The sequence below is a fragment of the Symphodus melops genome (genome assembly GCF_947650265.1).
Source record: "Symphodus melops genome assembly, chromosome: 1".
Taxonomy (NCBI): Eukaryota; Metazoa; Chordata; class Actinopteri; order Labriformes; family Labridae; genus Symphodus; species Symphodus melops.
In genome coordinates, this window is record NC_136691.1 from 50,637,900 (window position 1) to 50,653,994 (window position 16,095).

Here is a 16,095-nt window from a genome sequence, read left to right on the forward strand (position 1 = left end):
AATCTAATGAATTAATTGAGATGATGTGTTCTTTAAGAAAGGGACGTTTTCCTTTGAATCACGGTGAAGACATGGAAAAATAGCCAATCGATGGGGGTCTTGATTTAAAATCTGGAGTCCAGTCTGAGACTGAGACAACAAAGATTAAAAGAGGCTTTTCCAAGACAAGACTAAAACCTTCAAATTGGATCTTTATATCGAAAAAGAGATCCAATAACTTCAAAGGTCATGGCCTATGACTCACTGAATTTTTATGATTATTATTGTTATCATGCCCTTCAGTAACCTTTTGTGACATGCATCTGCCAACATTTCTCCACTCTTACAGTTTTTACTTTGTATTGGTAACCCTGCATTATATTGTCCATTGCGGGAGGTATTTTTCTTTCTGGTGTTGCAGTTTGTTTTGTTAAATAAAAAAAGTCTCGATTTCAATCTAGTTTGATTGTTTTAAATTGTTTTGAAGGAAAGGTTTTCATTTACTGATGCTGTAAGCTGAGCTAACTTTAAAGTTTTCATCTTCGGTGTAAATATACACTCTCTCTCTCTCTCTCTCTCTCTCTTACCTTTTCCCTCTGCTATTCCTGTTTAAATATAAACAGCTACATTATGAATAACAGAGAAGTTGTCTTTTCTCTTTCTTCCCAAGTGTTACTCTTTGTGCCTATCCCCCCAAAATGAAAATGTTAGCTCTTCACACAGGCTTTAAAGATGATCAAAGAGCTGACAGTGATGTCTTTTCTGATAGGTTGTCACCACCCAGTGGAGTATGCTGTTCATTACATTCAAAAAAAGAATTGCAGACCAATAATAAGTTTCAATAACAAAAGTTTTATTAACAATGTAAAATGACCTATGTCGTTTTGACTACTGTACCTTCTTCGTGCCCTAAACATCAACCACTACCGATAATAAGCAAGACCCATGCTGCCTCCCTGTGTCTGCACAGCTCAGAGAGAGGGAGACCCCCCTTGCTTATACAAACCGACAGAAGCTTTTCAAACCAACCCTGACTTTTGATATAATTCAGAGAGCATTGCGTAAAGAGTATGTGTATATACAAGTCTAATGTCTGAATTTATAGATAGATATTGTGTGCAAAGAAGTATTCTTTTTGAGTATTGTATCATATATTCCATTCTGAAGCTGGAAAAGTTAAAGTTGGATACAGGTTCTTGGTTTATGGAAGACTAAAATAAGTACATTAAGAAGAGAAAACAGCAACAAACAGAAAACAGAGACTGTAATACACAGACAGACTTACTCTGCACAAAGCTGTCATCTCAGCGCAGACAGACGAATGTATAACTTTGTCTTTGCAGGTGCCGTCTGTGAACATCCAGACGGCGTCTATTTGTAAGTTATCACATTATTTCTGACAACAACAGACAATAATATTCCCTTTTTAAAACATGAATCCTCAGTTCATTCACTCAGGTTTGTGGAAATATCCAAACACTGACTCTTTTTTTTTTTTTAAAACGACCTCTCACTCTCTTTTTCATTGGACGAGCAGATTTCGGAGTTCTTTTACCAAGAAAGGGAACACTTGTTGCAAAATATTTTAAAATATATGCTCATGACTTTTGTTTCATTTTTATCGCAGTTACAATTCTTATTTGTATTACAAAATAAAATTATAAAATGGGCAGCCTTTAAAAAAAAGGGAGAAAGAGACGATTCATCTTGAAAATGGCAGTAATAGATTGGTGGGAGACACAAGTGGTGAAGGACAGTGGGTAATGGTGTCTTTGTTGCCGCCTCCTACCCATGAAGGCAGGGCCCTTAGCTGGTTACCAGGCAACAGAGCCCAAAGAACCGCCTCTTCCTCTGTCGGACCAGCGGGTAGGGAGTCAGGTTCAGCAAGCTGCTGTCATCTGGGCACAAGAACACAGCAGACCTCTGCCAAGTCAGACATTTCTGCCAGAGCTAAATAAAACGCTTCATATCAAGAATTCTTCAGCATTAAATGAGTGAGAAAGAATATCTAAAGTTTCATTAATCCATGGGGTAAAGTCTGGGTTATCTCACCTTGGTTCTTCAATGGTAAAGGCATTGTCTCCCTGAGTTTACTGAGAAGGTTCTTCATCTCTCTCATATCCCTGCAATAACACAAATAACCATTTTTATGTTTTCTTCCAGTAGTATCCATCATTGAGTTTATTTTACAATCACATGCACAGAGTCCTGAACAACAACTTAAGCCATTACCTACTTAATTCATTTTTACAGCATCATATAGTAGCATATCTTTAATCTTCATTAAAAAAAAAAAGCTTTACTGTGTCATTTCAGCAGGAGCTCTAATAAAGACTTAAAACGGGACAAAAGGATGCTGCACGACTATCTAAAGGATCGTTCGAACTAACCCCTCTACTGACACAACATCTAAAGGGGAAACAGAGTGTATATTGAATTTCAGCACAGACAAGAGCAGGCTACTTCAATTTTATAGAATGTTGGTCGGTAAAAATCCTTTTAAATATCTCGCCAAAAGTATTGAGTAGAATTGGAAGATTTGTCATAAGCTTTGAAAAAAGAATGAGCGTCTTTTTCATCCAGTAGATGTCGCCCTTGAGCACCAGCAGTTATTCTAAACACTGAAGTTCTCCTCCAGCGGCACGCCTCCAACCCCTCTCCACTCAAGTTCACGAAGGAGTTATCAATAAGAACGCACCATCATTAAGCACGATTCAGGGCACGCAGCAGACAAAAATGTCCTCTGCTTGAGACGAGCAATGTCCAGCATTGCCTGTGTCCTGCATTGTTGTGTTAGCAGGCTAATGTTAGCACACTTTGGTTAACTTACCACTTCATATGGCACATGAATTGACACGCGGCTGACACGACTGAGATCTAAGTAAACAGTGAGTAGACTTTGTTCCTCATTCTTTCTGTGCTCCTTGACTAAAACAGCTAATACACAAGGCCATGTGAACATGATGTAAACACGGCCTGATAACAGTATAGCTGGCAGTACTCGCACTTCTCACTCATTGTACACAGTCAACAGGCATTTACAGGAGATATATTTGGTTTTTGCTGTATTTACGTGTAAAATGTTGTTTCTTCTTTTAAAGCAAACACATTGTTAAGCAATTACATCTTTATAATAACATGTATTTTAGATCCATGAACATGCATTTTAGATCCATGAATGGATCCGTTTTTACTTAATGAATATGATTGGAAGAGCCTTAAATCTAAAGTGTGACGCATTTGAAGAGAGCGTGTAGCAAACGATTGTATTTGTGTCCATCTACAGTTATTCACAACGCTACCCAAGACATTTTATGTCGACCTACTTTTCTATGTTTTCTATGTCATTGGCCACCAGCCAGCAGAGTTGAGGACAGTCTGTAGGGGAGGAAGAGGTGTCCTCCAGGATGGGGATGTCTGAGCTTTCCTCGGTCTTATTTTCAACTCCAGTGGGAGCCGGGCCAGCGGTATCCTTACCTTAAACACAGAGAGCAACCAGCCTCAAACAAGTGACACCAGTGTGTGGATTTAAAGAAAAGGAAAGGAGAAGAAGCTGACCTAAATTAACCCATGAGATCACAAAATCTGTGTAACCTTCCCCAGACAGGCAATAGTACAAGGTTTGAACTTGAATTCAGTGCATGGGTCATCGGTGCATGGGGTATCCTTTTTGTCATTTATATTAAGAAATTAAAAGGACTCTATATAAGCCAGTATACGCTCACACCTACACACACACTTGAAAGTTGGTTAAAAGTTATTCCATGAGGTTTACCCCAATGTTCACCTTTCCTGTGGAGCTGCAGGGAGCCCAGCAGGCAGACAGATTTGAGCATCTCAGTGATGTACATCTCTAGACAGCACTGCAGCTGGATGAAGAGCCTGCAGATCTCAGGGTGGATCTCTCCGTCTTCTGGCCTAAAATCACACACAGGTTACAGGCTCGCTGGCACTTAAGCAACTCAGAATACAACCACCAATTAAACAGGTCCAAATCCAAGATGACAGATCTGTTTGGTAAGAATTTAACTGTGTTTTTTACATGAGAGGAAAGGGAGCGTAAAACATGAGGGCATTTTCTGAACTGCGTACGGTGACATTTAATAAGAAAATCCTTCTTATCTCGGTAACAATAAAAGAAGAGAAAACATTGAAACATTTCGTCGATTTGTAAAGAAAGTTGGATCCATCAAACTTTGATCACCTGCTGATGTTAAAGTTCCTCTTTGCTTCAAAAGTTATTGTTGTTGAGTGAGTGAGTTAAAGATGGAGGTGTTGAGTGAGCAGTATTGTTTGGAGGAACAACCAATGCAAACAGTGTCTGGCACTACACTTTAGTGGAATATGTTCAATTGTCAGCATGAACATCCTCTGTTTCATTTCAAAAACTCTATATTAGTGGCTTTTGTAAAGTTATTTTTGCCTTTATTTGACAGGAAAGCTCAAGAGAGAGAGGAAATGCTGGGTTGAGATAGGTGGGGATGACATGCAGCAGAGGGTCAAGGATGAATTCATACTCATTGTAACTGGCAGGAGGGCTACAACCTCTGTACATACAGCATGCATCATAAACACTCCGCCATCCAGTGCACCTTGGGATTATTTTTAAACCTATTATAATGAGCTTTTTGCCTTTCATTGTTTTGAAGGACAGTTGCATTTTATATATACTGTTTTACTTAAATCATTTTTTACCTATGAAACTGCTTCACAAGAACAATGACGCACAGCAAACCTGAAATACCCAAAGAGCGGCTGCATTTGACTATTACAAAGCACTTCCACTTCTTTGTCTGCTACACACTTTGAACAAATATGAAGAAAGGTCTCATAGAGGATGATGATGAAGGTTGTGCCTGCTTGGAGTTGCAGCCACATCATCAAGGTACTGAACGGAAACATGATGACAATAAAAGTCTGAAGAGGTCAGAAACTACATGAAAAAAAGTTTCCAAACTTTATTCTATTTCTAAGTTTCACAAAAAGATATTGATAGAGATCTTAACTCTGCATCGTTACATCTGTTTCTGTTCTCTATCTCGTACACAGATCTGATTCAGTCTCCTTGTTATTTAAAAAAAAACGGTGTTGTTTCTTTATATGAAACTATCAAGCACAGTAAGAATGAAATGCATCTGTATTTACTCCAAGATGAGCAGTAGCTTTTAAAAGCCACAACAGAAGCTTAAGTAGCTTATAAATCTGGTGTTAAGGGGGGTGGGGGGGGGGCAGGTGATATTCAGCTGGTGTGATATCACATGTGAAAGTGATAGAGATGAAGGCGTGAAACCTGCACCTGCTACACACACTTCTCACACAAACCCTGCTGGGTTGTTTCCCTATCTGCTTCTTCATCCCATCCTTGTTTTTGACACAGCGCTGCCTTCTACAGCCTTCTGTCGCTAAAGCACAGCTGTCATCAACCCTATCCTGTGCCTTATCAGCTTTCCTCTAGCACATCGGAGAGGCCTCGCATCACTCAGACCATTTTAGACACACTGGCTTTATTTGATTAAAAGGGGATGACCTGTGCTGACTAATTGGAGCTCTGTGTCTCTCTACAAGTGGAGAAGGACGTCGGAGAGCTTTTAGAGATGGAGGTTTTAGAGTATGTGCCGGTGATGACTGTGAAAGTCATGTTGAGGCTGTTATCAGTGAGTTCTCTTTAAAGTGCAGTCTCTATTTCTAAAGCAGCAGCAGGAAACTCAAGCACTGGACTATCATGGATAGTACTTGTTGTTTTGAAGATACTGTATGTAGCTGTATGTTAATGAGTGATATATTTGGAAAAAAAATACTGCAGAGAATTAAGGTTCTTTACCTTACAGTTAAACAAAATGTTACAAATATGGTTATTGTATGATTCATACCTCTGCATAGCAGAAAACATGCAATAAATGTGTTTGCTGGCTAACCCTATATGAGTGTGTCACACACACGTGCTTCGGTACATTTAATGCAAAGATTTTGTCATGCATGTAACAGAAAGTGAAGGATATGCATTCTTAAGTCGCTGCATGATAAAGCAAGGGGATTAATTATTGAGTGAAGACATAGGTTATAGAGCAGGCGCTATTTTAAACTTGTCCTCAAGGCAAACTTATATGATGGGGCATTATTTGACTTCAACAAATTATAAGCAGAAATGTTGGCGATATCTCAAGTAAACTCGATGCCATTATTGTTCTGTTAGTCTTTGGCACACAGCTAGCACTGCAGACACCCCCCCCCCCCCCCCCCCCCCCCTCCACACACACACACACACACACACACACACACACACTCACAGACACACACACACACACACACACACACACTACTGGCTTCAGTGTGTCTGATTGTTATTTAAGTAAGTCGGGGGGTGCCAGGTCAGCTGGCATCTTATAGGCTCACTGAGGACCTTCAAATCCCAAGCCTCACTTTGCCCTTCTTCCACTGGCCACAGTGTGGAGTAGATGTTGTGCTCACTGGAGGGTGACGGCCAAGCTAATAGGCATGTCCAACATCAGTTGCGGTTTAGACTCTAAATTCAACCAAAGCTCCAAACATAAACAAACCAGGTGTCATCCATTTTATTTCATTACTTTGATTTGATAAAAACTTAACATTTCTAAACTACACTCTAAGCCTTTGAAAAAAAAAATGAATAAAGAAATCCAAATGAGGACAAAGTGACAGAAACAACGAAATGCACCCAAAAACATCCACTCTCACAATGCACTAAATGCAACTATGCAGAAGTCAGTGGTTGCTCGCTATCAATACACTTAGCTCTATATTCATCCTGGGAAGCATTCCACTTGAAGCATTAATGTTTTAGACCCAACTAATGTGGAGTGGATGGATAGAGCATGTTCTTTGGGATTGTTTCCTGGTAATTCTATCTTTCTTGCAATTAGACACAGTCTGCTTTTTTACAGCTAACATCATGTCCTGTTTTCAACCCAAAGCCTCCCTCCCTCCTGGCTCACTAGTCGCAAAGTAAAGGAGGAGACACTTGGATGATTTCTTTGAAGTGTGGAAGAGCAGGCTTAAGTATACATGTAGCTTAGAATAGGGATGCTTATGCTTATGAAGATGTACTTTGGTATATTTGATTCTTTAAAACTTGAGGAACAACAGTTTTGCAGAGTGACCGTTTCGGTTTTTCAGCACCATGGACAGCGTCTGTGTCAAACTCACCCTGATATCAAGGACAGACTGTGGTGTGCCGCTCGCGCCATTTCGCAGCCTTTGGTTCTGGTCTTCAGCATTTCGGCCCGTAAAGAGGGACAGTCCACAGTGATTTCTCCAATGGAGATGACAAGTTCACGGTACAAAGCCACGAGCGTGTTGAACTCTTGGACGATCTGTATTCAAATAAAAAAAAAAGAGACGTTATTTCCTCTTGGTTGAAACAACTTTTGGTTAAATGTCGCTTGTGTTTTTGTCAATGCACGTATAAAATAGCCTTTGTATCGGACTGACCTACATATTACCTTGTTAAATCAAAACCGTGCTGTCCAAGAAATTGCAAATTGCACTAAATATTGCCATGCTATTCTATTTTTTCCCAAAGTAGGAAGAAATAATGTGCACTGCAGGTGCATGGTGGATTTATCGAAAAAAATTGCAACCTTGCACAAATGTGGTCTCAAAGGATAGTTGATCTCTTTAGAAAACGTGTGAATAAGCAAAAAGTGAAGTTCTCCCTTCCAAATGATCCGGATGAATGACAGACGAACGATTTTTTGTATGATTATCAGGGGTCCCATTATGCTAAATTTGGCTGTTTGCACAACCTCGGAGCTTGAGATTTAGGTGCAAATATTTCTCTCTTTTTTTTCTATTTTACAACTCCTGCATAGCATCCTACTGCACTCCTGTATACGACTAGCCAGGCTCTGTCACGTACAGCAGACTATGATCATCCCTGCCAGCATCTGTCAGAAGACAGGAACTATATGTGTGCAATAATCACAAACAGACCAGGTAATCTTCTAATTAAGGCAATTTTGAAATGTACCCAAATTCCCAGAAGCTTTCCAACTCAACATGCAAATCACACCGTCAATATGCACGCGGAGATGATCTGTTGGCTTCATTGCCGACAAAGCAATGCAAATGCATATAGCTATTTTTAGGCTCACAGACCGGGCTACTGTCTTTTTTTTGCAGCTATTAACAGCTGTCGCCTTTGCATCCTGCAGACATCGGATAGTCGATCGTCCAAGAACAAAGACAGTTTGAATAATAACGCAATAATTCTTAATACAGGCACCATGCAGGCACTGACTTGACGCAAACCTACCATTCTGCAGTCGGCCACGGCGCGTTGGGCTTTGCGGGTACTCTCGGTGCTCTCCCTTCTCTCTGGGTCTCGGTACGGAGGTTTGCCGATCTGGAAGATGTTCCCGGTAGATCTGGGGCGATTTTTGCGCCCATTCGATGCAGAACTCATGCATACACATGCACTAATAAAACAACCCTAATACAGAACGCTTCTGTCTTAATCCCCCTTTTAACTCCACCACTTTCCGTCTTCCTGGCTCACCACCTTACACCTCACTATTCACCTAATTCTTTCCTCCGCTTGCTCTCAATTCACCTTCGCCAACTACTGGCTGGCGTTGAACCTCGATTATTGTTATTGCTCTGTCTATCTCTCACGTACCTCCCCTCTAGTGTGGGAGAAAATATGTTCCCAGACGAGCCTCAGAGCGCAGGAGAAGTACCGGATGAGCGCTTGCGACTCCTCTCCGCATTGCCTCGACAAGTCACCTTCACTCCAGCAGCACACGGTGCACAGTGAACACTTCACACCCAACCCGGAGTCCAGCTAGCTGAGGTGTCTCCTCTGACGCACCGTTGTCTGAAGGAGACGATTACATTCAAGGATATTCTCCAAATGCAACCATTTTTTATGATTGCGCGTTTCCATTAAGCACCAATAAGACGGACGATAATGATCTTTCCTCAGCGCACAACCTCCCTACAGAGACGGAAAAAACGCTGCAAATGTCCCCGCTGACTATTCCGCAGCGCACAGCTGAGACTTTAAGCCTCTGTAATGGAGAAAATCTCAGCCTTCCAAAAAGTTCAATCCTGGTTTCATTCCAGGGTCCAGCTCCAGTGTCTTCTTCTACTCCTTCTTTGACTCTTCTGAGCCAGTCGGGCGGGCCTGTCTCTAACCTTGGAGAGGCAAAAGAAAACGAGCAGTTGCTACAGGCCTGACGTGGCTCTGAGGCTGGCAACACTGCGCACCCAAAGGACGGGAATACTAATAGGGCCCATCATGTAAGACCCCCGCCCTGAACTGGAGCCAAAGAAAGCTTCTGAACAAGTTAAATGTTTTAGCCACTTTGCTTTCGCGCAGTAAATACGTTTACCTATGCCATAACTCAGAAAGACTTCATACAGTATGGACAACCTTAAACTTAAACAGCATTTTTAATACACCCTTTTGCACAAATCCATAAACTTTTAATAATGAAGTGCAAGCCTATTTTATTGGGACATGTCTGTTAATCTGGACATTGCACATTATTTTTTTAAATTTCTACCCCTATCCTCAGCCAGACTATCAACATAATTAGTCTTGTAACGTGTGAAGTTCCATAAGAGTTCACAGGAAGTGTAGAAATGTAAAGGTTTTGGAGTATCATACTGCTTTTGTTGACATGGCAGCCTAAGAAATCTTATAATGCATGCTATTTTAATTACTTATTATTATCCTTCATGCTATGTTTAACATGATAGATGGAAGAAGCATAAAATAATTATACAGCACACAAATAGGGCAATGTGGCTTCAAATATACATACTGTACAGTATATAAGAGTTGAATGTATAATTTATCACAACTGTGCAGATGTGGTTTGTATGGTTAAACTTAATAAAAAACTACAGCTACAATCTTTTAGCATTTGTGCTTCTTTTGTTAGCATCTGGGAATGCACCTCAATCCCTTGGTGGCTTTCAGAGTCTATATCTTTCCATCCTAGCTTTACACAAACACAAAGGGGTAAGTATGTGGTTGATGTTCTGAATAAATTAGAAGTCCATTTCAATGTATGTTGAGTGCTCTTTCAAAACCAGCATTACTATTTAATTGTGAATGCAAAGAGAGACTTCCATTCCTGTAAGTGTTTTGGACATGCGCTCCCAGGCACACATTTCAACTGCATGACTTACAGGACGATTTCACGTCTGTTTAAATGTATCAGATTCTGCATTTATCATGTTATCATCATCTTAGATGTCGACATTTTAGAAAATGTGTATTTTGTGTTTAGTGCCCTCTTTTTTTTCCTCAACAAAGGGCAGAGTAGACATAATTCTGCAAAAACACTGCTTCTTTGAGTCGTCGCCTCTCTTCTTATTCATCTCAGACACTGGATCATCTCTTTAAGAAAGAGTTTTTCCAAAGTAACTTCTGCCTGTGTTTTTTCCATAAAGAGAACCAAAACATTTGCATGGAGAACAGCTCTACTTCTTGTACTTTTCTGAGTTATACCAGAGGTGAGGATTTATATCTCAAAGGCAGCTTTTAGTTTTCAGAGGTCGTTCCAGAAAAGCCCTGGAATTCTCTTACTACTAAAGAAATGTACATCCTATAAGCAGTTTACAATATTAGAACCCAGTTATTAAGATTTAACAAATGAAAATTATGTACAGTTTATTAGTTTGTTGCTCACTTGTGCATTTACATGATTTAAAAAAATTGAAGTTACTCAAAATGAACTAGTTATCCATTAATTATTCAGTGATAGGGCATGCCATTCTTAAACTTTGATTGTTATTCCAAAGTTATTCAAGAGTGAAACAGTTTGTGACTTCAGAGCCAAAAAGACTTTCTCTCTTGCAGATGAAAAATAAAAATGAAGCCTTTTGTCAGTATTTGGTATCCAAACAAAAGGAACCTTTAATTAATGTAGTGAACCGGAAATGTGTCGAGAAATAAATGATTTATTTGACAGTCACAAATATTTTTTTACGTTAAAAAAACAAATTTTCTTCAAGTTTACCGTTTAATTTTAAAGCCACTAATGCAAAACTGTATGTACTACCGGGTTTTTTGGTCAGTAAACTTGATAAAATACTGTGACCTTATACAACCAAACTCCCTCCTTGGGCCGCTTTTGAACAAGAAACATGACATTAAATTACTTTACATTTCATTTATCAAAACATGGAGACAAAAATGTGTTTATTACAGTAAATATCAGCTGCCAATTTAAAAATGTTTTAGAAGCAAAGGCATTCTGAGTAGTGGTAAATTAGAAAACAGAGGTCTATAAAATCATAAACCAATGTTCTCAAACCCATAAAAAAGGAGCAGTTAAAAAAAAATCCAACCCAAACAGTGCTCTTTGTTGATTCTGTTTAGTTTTTTGTGGTTGTAAGCAAAAATATTGTTTGCTCTACAGTAGTTCCTGGGAATAAGCCATACTGGTTGTGGAAGTGAAACGTCATGTTGAAGGAGATTAACTCCCCTCTTGACAAGGAAGAAAACATGTTGTGCAACCTACATTACATGTGCATCTTGTGGAGACAGAGAACAGAGAACATTGGATTCCCAAACATCCCCCTTTACACAATTTCTCCATTTTCAATCATTTATAAATGAGAAACAGCAAGCTGGCACACTGTTGTTTACCCTCCACCACGCCAGCCCCTGCTTGAATTTCATTGTCTTTCATTACACCTCTTTTTTTCCCCTCTCTGTGTACTGTGATACATATATATCTATATCTATATCAATATCTATATCTATATCTATGTCTAGTATAAAGGCCCTATACTTCATCTTTAATTCCTTATTTTACCCTCAGCATTCAGTGTCTTCAGCTGCCACCAGTGTTGCAAGGAGTTTCAAAAAGAAGGGAAGAAGAGGTAGCAAAGGAAGCAGAATATGAAGAATCCAATAACCCAGTTGACGGAGTAGATGTAGATAATGACCATGTCCATGTCGAAGCGCCAGCCACGAGAGTCATCCTCAAAGTCCAAAGCGTCCAGACGGTAGCCTCCTCCATGGGGGAACTGGCGACGAGCTATGGGACTAGACTGTCTCTGGAAACCTAGTGTGGATGACAAATGATTCTTAAGAACAGGTGGTATGTATTCATTAATAGACAACATGTATGGAAATCAGCATTAAATATTTCTATGGAAGTTTGCTCTTTACTTGCAAATAATGCATTCCTACCTATCATGACTCACACGTGACAGAGCCATTTGTAGAGGTATATTATTCTCAAGGACAAACACAAGGGACCATTTAAACAGTTGTTGAATAGGGCCCATTTTTCAAAAAAGTTAAAAGCAACCATATGTTGAAATATGGTTTGGTATGCTTTGGCACCCACCAAAGGTCTCTGTGCTGTAAAGCCCCCACCCCCCCACCGATTGACAATGTGCATTTGTTGAGGTAGCAATTTATTAATTATATTTACTTCCTGGGTTTTAAGGGTTATTGCAGCAGCCTTTGGTGTTGAACAATTAAGTCAATGCAAAAAAGAAAAAAACTGCAGTTCCTAGTCTGTCTGCTTGAGTAAATCTGAGTTGACTGACAGAATGACTGTAGATATTTGCCAGCAGACTTTAGGTCGTCACAAATCCCCTCTGCCTGCTTTATAGAGGTGGAAAGTTTGGGTTGAGATACCCTTTTGTAAAAAATGGGAGCTGCCATTTTGAGGTTTCAAAATGCCTTTTCAGAAACCAGTGGGTTTAGCTTCATACAATCATTTTCAAACAAAGACTTTTCACTTCCAACCATCATTTGGTGCAAATAGTTTAAGCAGGTGCTTTGATGTTGTGTCACTGTATTCCTTGAAATTGTTCAGCTCAGTTGAAATCTTTACGTTAATGTTTATACTTAAAGTGAGATTTTTGGATCTCATATTAATTTAATTAGAGAGTCCTTTGTGGAAATTATCCACACCTGCCTCCAGAACTGATTCCTCCAAAACTCTGTGTTTAGTAAGAAAGTATGTTAACATGGGAAAGGCAGCCGCTTTCATTAGTATTCTGTATGCTACATAGATGAAACCTTGTGTTCAACAAACCATTAAAGCCTTGAGGTACTTGAAACGGGGATGAACATGTAGCAGGTTCTGTCTTTTCTCAATCTGACTTACAAGATCAAAGTAATGTGAAAGTATAGCCTTTATTACTGCTGGTATTGTGCCACTAAATAATCCTCATCAGAGATATTTTGCATGTATTAGTAATTTCAAACTTGCCTCCAAAGATGCGAAAGAGTTTTCTACAGCTCGGCAGTGGCCACTTTGCACAACTGGCTTTCTGGAAATTCTGTTTCCGAGATAGGTATTCCTTTGGGAAAAATGTCCTCGCTGTTTGGTTTAGCTCTGTAAAAAAAGACGGGGGGAAAAACATTGCATTATCATAAGTGCACATCTTTTTCACACCTCCACTGCTTGATGACTGAGATAGATTGTGTTTGATTTTTTCAACACATTTAAACTAAAGTAGCTGATGCAGCATCACCAGACCTCATTTTCTCTTTGTTCTGTTTCTGTGCGACCTTGGCTTTGGTAATCAACACAAGAATCTAATCTACAATCCTTGTCACCTAATCACTCACAAGAGCCCTTAGTGTGTCTGCAGTGCTCGTAACAATGGCCACTCTGCCTTTTTATGGCCACAGCAGTGTCCCTGCTGCTGCTCGATTTCTCCTACATACAGCCAGAAGTAGGCCAAAGTGAATCACAGAACTTCATTACTTATTCATAGCTTTGTCCAAATCAGACCATGTCCCATGCAATCAGTGTGCAGTGATCATGAGGTTAAATAAAACATGTCCCAGACCTCAAAGCATAAAATATCATCCTTACAATATATTCTGGAACATCATTGTCTCAAGATGTTTCATAGATAGTTTTATTTTTCCACTAAGGTGTTTTTTGTTTTTCCAAAATTGTGTTTTTTTGTTGTTGTTTTTTTTTAATTATATCACATTACATTTTCCATCTCTAAGGAGTACTGTCCTTTTTAACATCAGAAAATGTAAAATAAAAGTGTTCAGGTTGCGTTTGATTTTGTCTTTTCTGTCGGGCTGACTCATCTGGTGAGAGCTGAACTAAAGGTCTGCTCTGCTCCATTTGGGACATCTGCAGCTGGGCCCTCTGAACAATCTGCAGGCTTAGATGTCATGTGTTCAGCAGGGAACAGAAAAAAAAACAATGCAGACACAGCTGCAGAAACATTTACAGTCATGGATTATTCCACTTCCGGACGCACATTTTTCAAGCCTGTTTTTATCTGTAAGTTGAATCATCTTTTTATTCAATCTAGACTGCTGAGTGGAGTCAGAAGTAGAAGAGATAAGCATATCAGATCATGTCAATGGTACAGTAAGTGCTTTGTGGTCGACAACTCACCCTTCTGGAAGAAAACATGTGTGATGATTGTTCTGCAGAGGGGGCAGGGTGTATTGGTGGGGCTGTTCTTAGCCAGTGTCCTCAGACAGGGTTCACAGAAGATGTGGTTACAGGGGTGACACATGTAAGGGCTGAAGTAAACATCCAAACACACGGCACAGATGTAGCCTTCTCTGTCCCCAACGCTCATGTCCTCGTCATCCTCACTGCTGCTGCTGGATGGGTTTCCTGTTGAACTCTGGGAGAGGAGAACACTGGAAATGGTGAAATGCTGATACAAACACTTTAGTTCGTTAATATAGTAATGAACATACACTTATTATTATTTTATTTTTTTCATTTTTTATTATGTTATTTTAGCAGATTATAAAATCATAGGTGTAAAACTACCTTATCTATCTTACATCTATTTAAAAGTTTAAGACATTTCACAGTTGTCTACTCTTCCTCTTTATGGTGACTTTAAGCTCTGTCCAGAGAGTTAGCTTCTCAAAGGCCACAGGCTAAAACAGTCTTTGATCAATCAGTTCATCATCTAATCTAAGTTCCAACAAAGAGCCAGTAGCTGGAACCCGTTCACGTGACACCCTCTCCCTGATTTCTGAATCCATCCACTGTCCTATCTCTAAATGAAGGTGCAAAAAGCAAAGAGTGTAAATGTCTTTGACAGCCATCGGCACAACCTAATAACATGTGTGAGGACACAAGGGTGTCAGGTGTGAATTCTGTAGAATGAAATGTCTACCTTCCTACATTTTCTCACTTCTTACCACAAAGTGTAATGACTGTAAGCAATTTGACCCTGACGCTGACTCTTTACTCCATTCACTACAAGAAACAGAGGTGTAGTTCTACTCTACATGGAGAATTGCTATTATTCTGAGCAAGTTACTGTGGGATATCCTTACAGTACAGTATGGCCTATGCATACACAATTCTGAAATACAAAAGATATAATGCTGATGATGCCCTGCTCTCTGATTCAAGTCTAATTACTATTATTTTTTTCAATTTCCATGCAGTTCCAACAATAACTCATATGAGGAGGTGTATAATAACCTGTTTTGAGGATCGGTATCCGGTACTTCTTGAGTCCCCCACCTGTGTCAGAAGACTCTTAGGGATTTACATCTAAAGATACACCCTTGATAAAGCTTATGGGGTTGCTTCCAGAGTAATTACCACTTTCTTACCTATGGGGGGCTCCAGGGACTTCCCCATTGCACCAGCCCTGCCTCCCCAGGTGTGTCATTAACACAAAAGACAGAACACATAGCTCCCAATTTATAACGCGCAATAAGACTCTCCCCTGACAACATGCAGTATCATGGCAGTTTTGACGTGGTTTGGTTACATTGATAAATGTGAACTTGAATAGAATAAACACCTGTTTTATTTATGGGAAAGCAAAACTGCGGACACATTTTCATATGGAAAAAAACCCCACCTCCAACTCTATCATGTTCATTTTACTAATAAAGCAGTTGCATTACTAATGTGAAAATGTTTTCTATTTTTTTTTTTTTTTTTTTAAAGAAATCTTAACCTTGTTCAACAGCAAGAACATTTTCTACAGAAATACAAGAATCAACTCAGACCACATCTCAGCTTACAAGCAGCAGCAATTAGAGCAGCTGGATAAAGTCACCAAACAATCCAGCACTAATTGCCTCTCTATCACACAGGAAGGAACCACTTCATGTGGGAAATGGGATGTCAACAACTCTCAGTCTGA

At 39.6% G+C, this 16,095-nt stretch overlaps 2 protein-coding genes across 6 annotated transcripts in view; both read right to left on the reverse strand.

Annotated features, from left to right (window-relative positions):
• Positions 1–669: 669 nt before the first annotated feature.
• On the reverse strand, positions 670–11,999 carry rgs7bpa (regulator of G protein signaling 7 binding protein a). 3 transcript variants are annotated; one of them, XM_079365435.1, is made up of 6 exons: positions 11,920–11,999; positions 7,162–7,328; positions 3,755–3,897; positions 3,306–3,456; positions 2,032–2,102; positions 670–1,877 (listed from the first exon to the last, which is right to left on the reverse strand). In XM_079365435.1, exons 1-6 carry the CDS (start codon positions 11,926–11,928, stop codon positions 1,786–1,788), a joined length of 633 nt encoding a protein of 210 aa, XP_079221561.1. In that variant the 5' UTR covers positions 11,929–11,999; the 3' UTR covers positions 670–1,785. The 3 variants fall into 3 exon arrangements, with proteins under 3 accessions (XP_079221561.1, XP_079221559.1, XP_079221560.1); XM_079365433.1 differs by lacking the exon at positions 11,920–11,999 and adding an exon at positions 8,270–9,280 and having other exon boundaries at positions 682–1,877; XM_079365434.1 differs by lacking the exon at positions 11,920–11,999 and adding an exon at positions 8,270–9,274 and having other exon boundaries at positions 693–1,877; positions 3,767–3,897.
• rnf180a (ring finger protein 180a) overlaps positions 11,766–16,095 on the reverse strand; it is a 64,540-nt gene continuing 60,210 nt past the window's right edge. The window contains exons 2-4 of one of the 3 annotated variants that reach the window (XM_079365459.1): positions 14,361–14,598; positions 13,203–13,328; positions 11,766–12,038 (exon numbers count right to left, since the gene is read on the reverse strand). In XM_079365459.1, coding sequence (XP_079221585.1) covers positions 11,833–12,038; positions 13,203–13,328; positions 14,361–14,598 — 570 coding nt within the window. In that variant the 3' untranslated portion in view covers positions 11,766–11,832. Of the gene's footprint in view, positions 12,039–13,202; positions 13,329–14,360; positions 14,599–14,948; positions 14,986–16,095 lie in introns of those variants that run through there. The other 2 variants (XR_013780987.1, XR_013780988.1) reach the window with 2 other exon arrangements.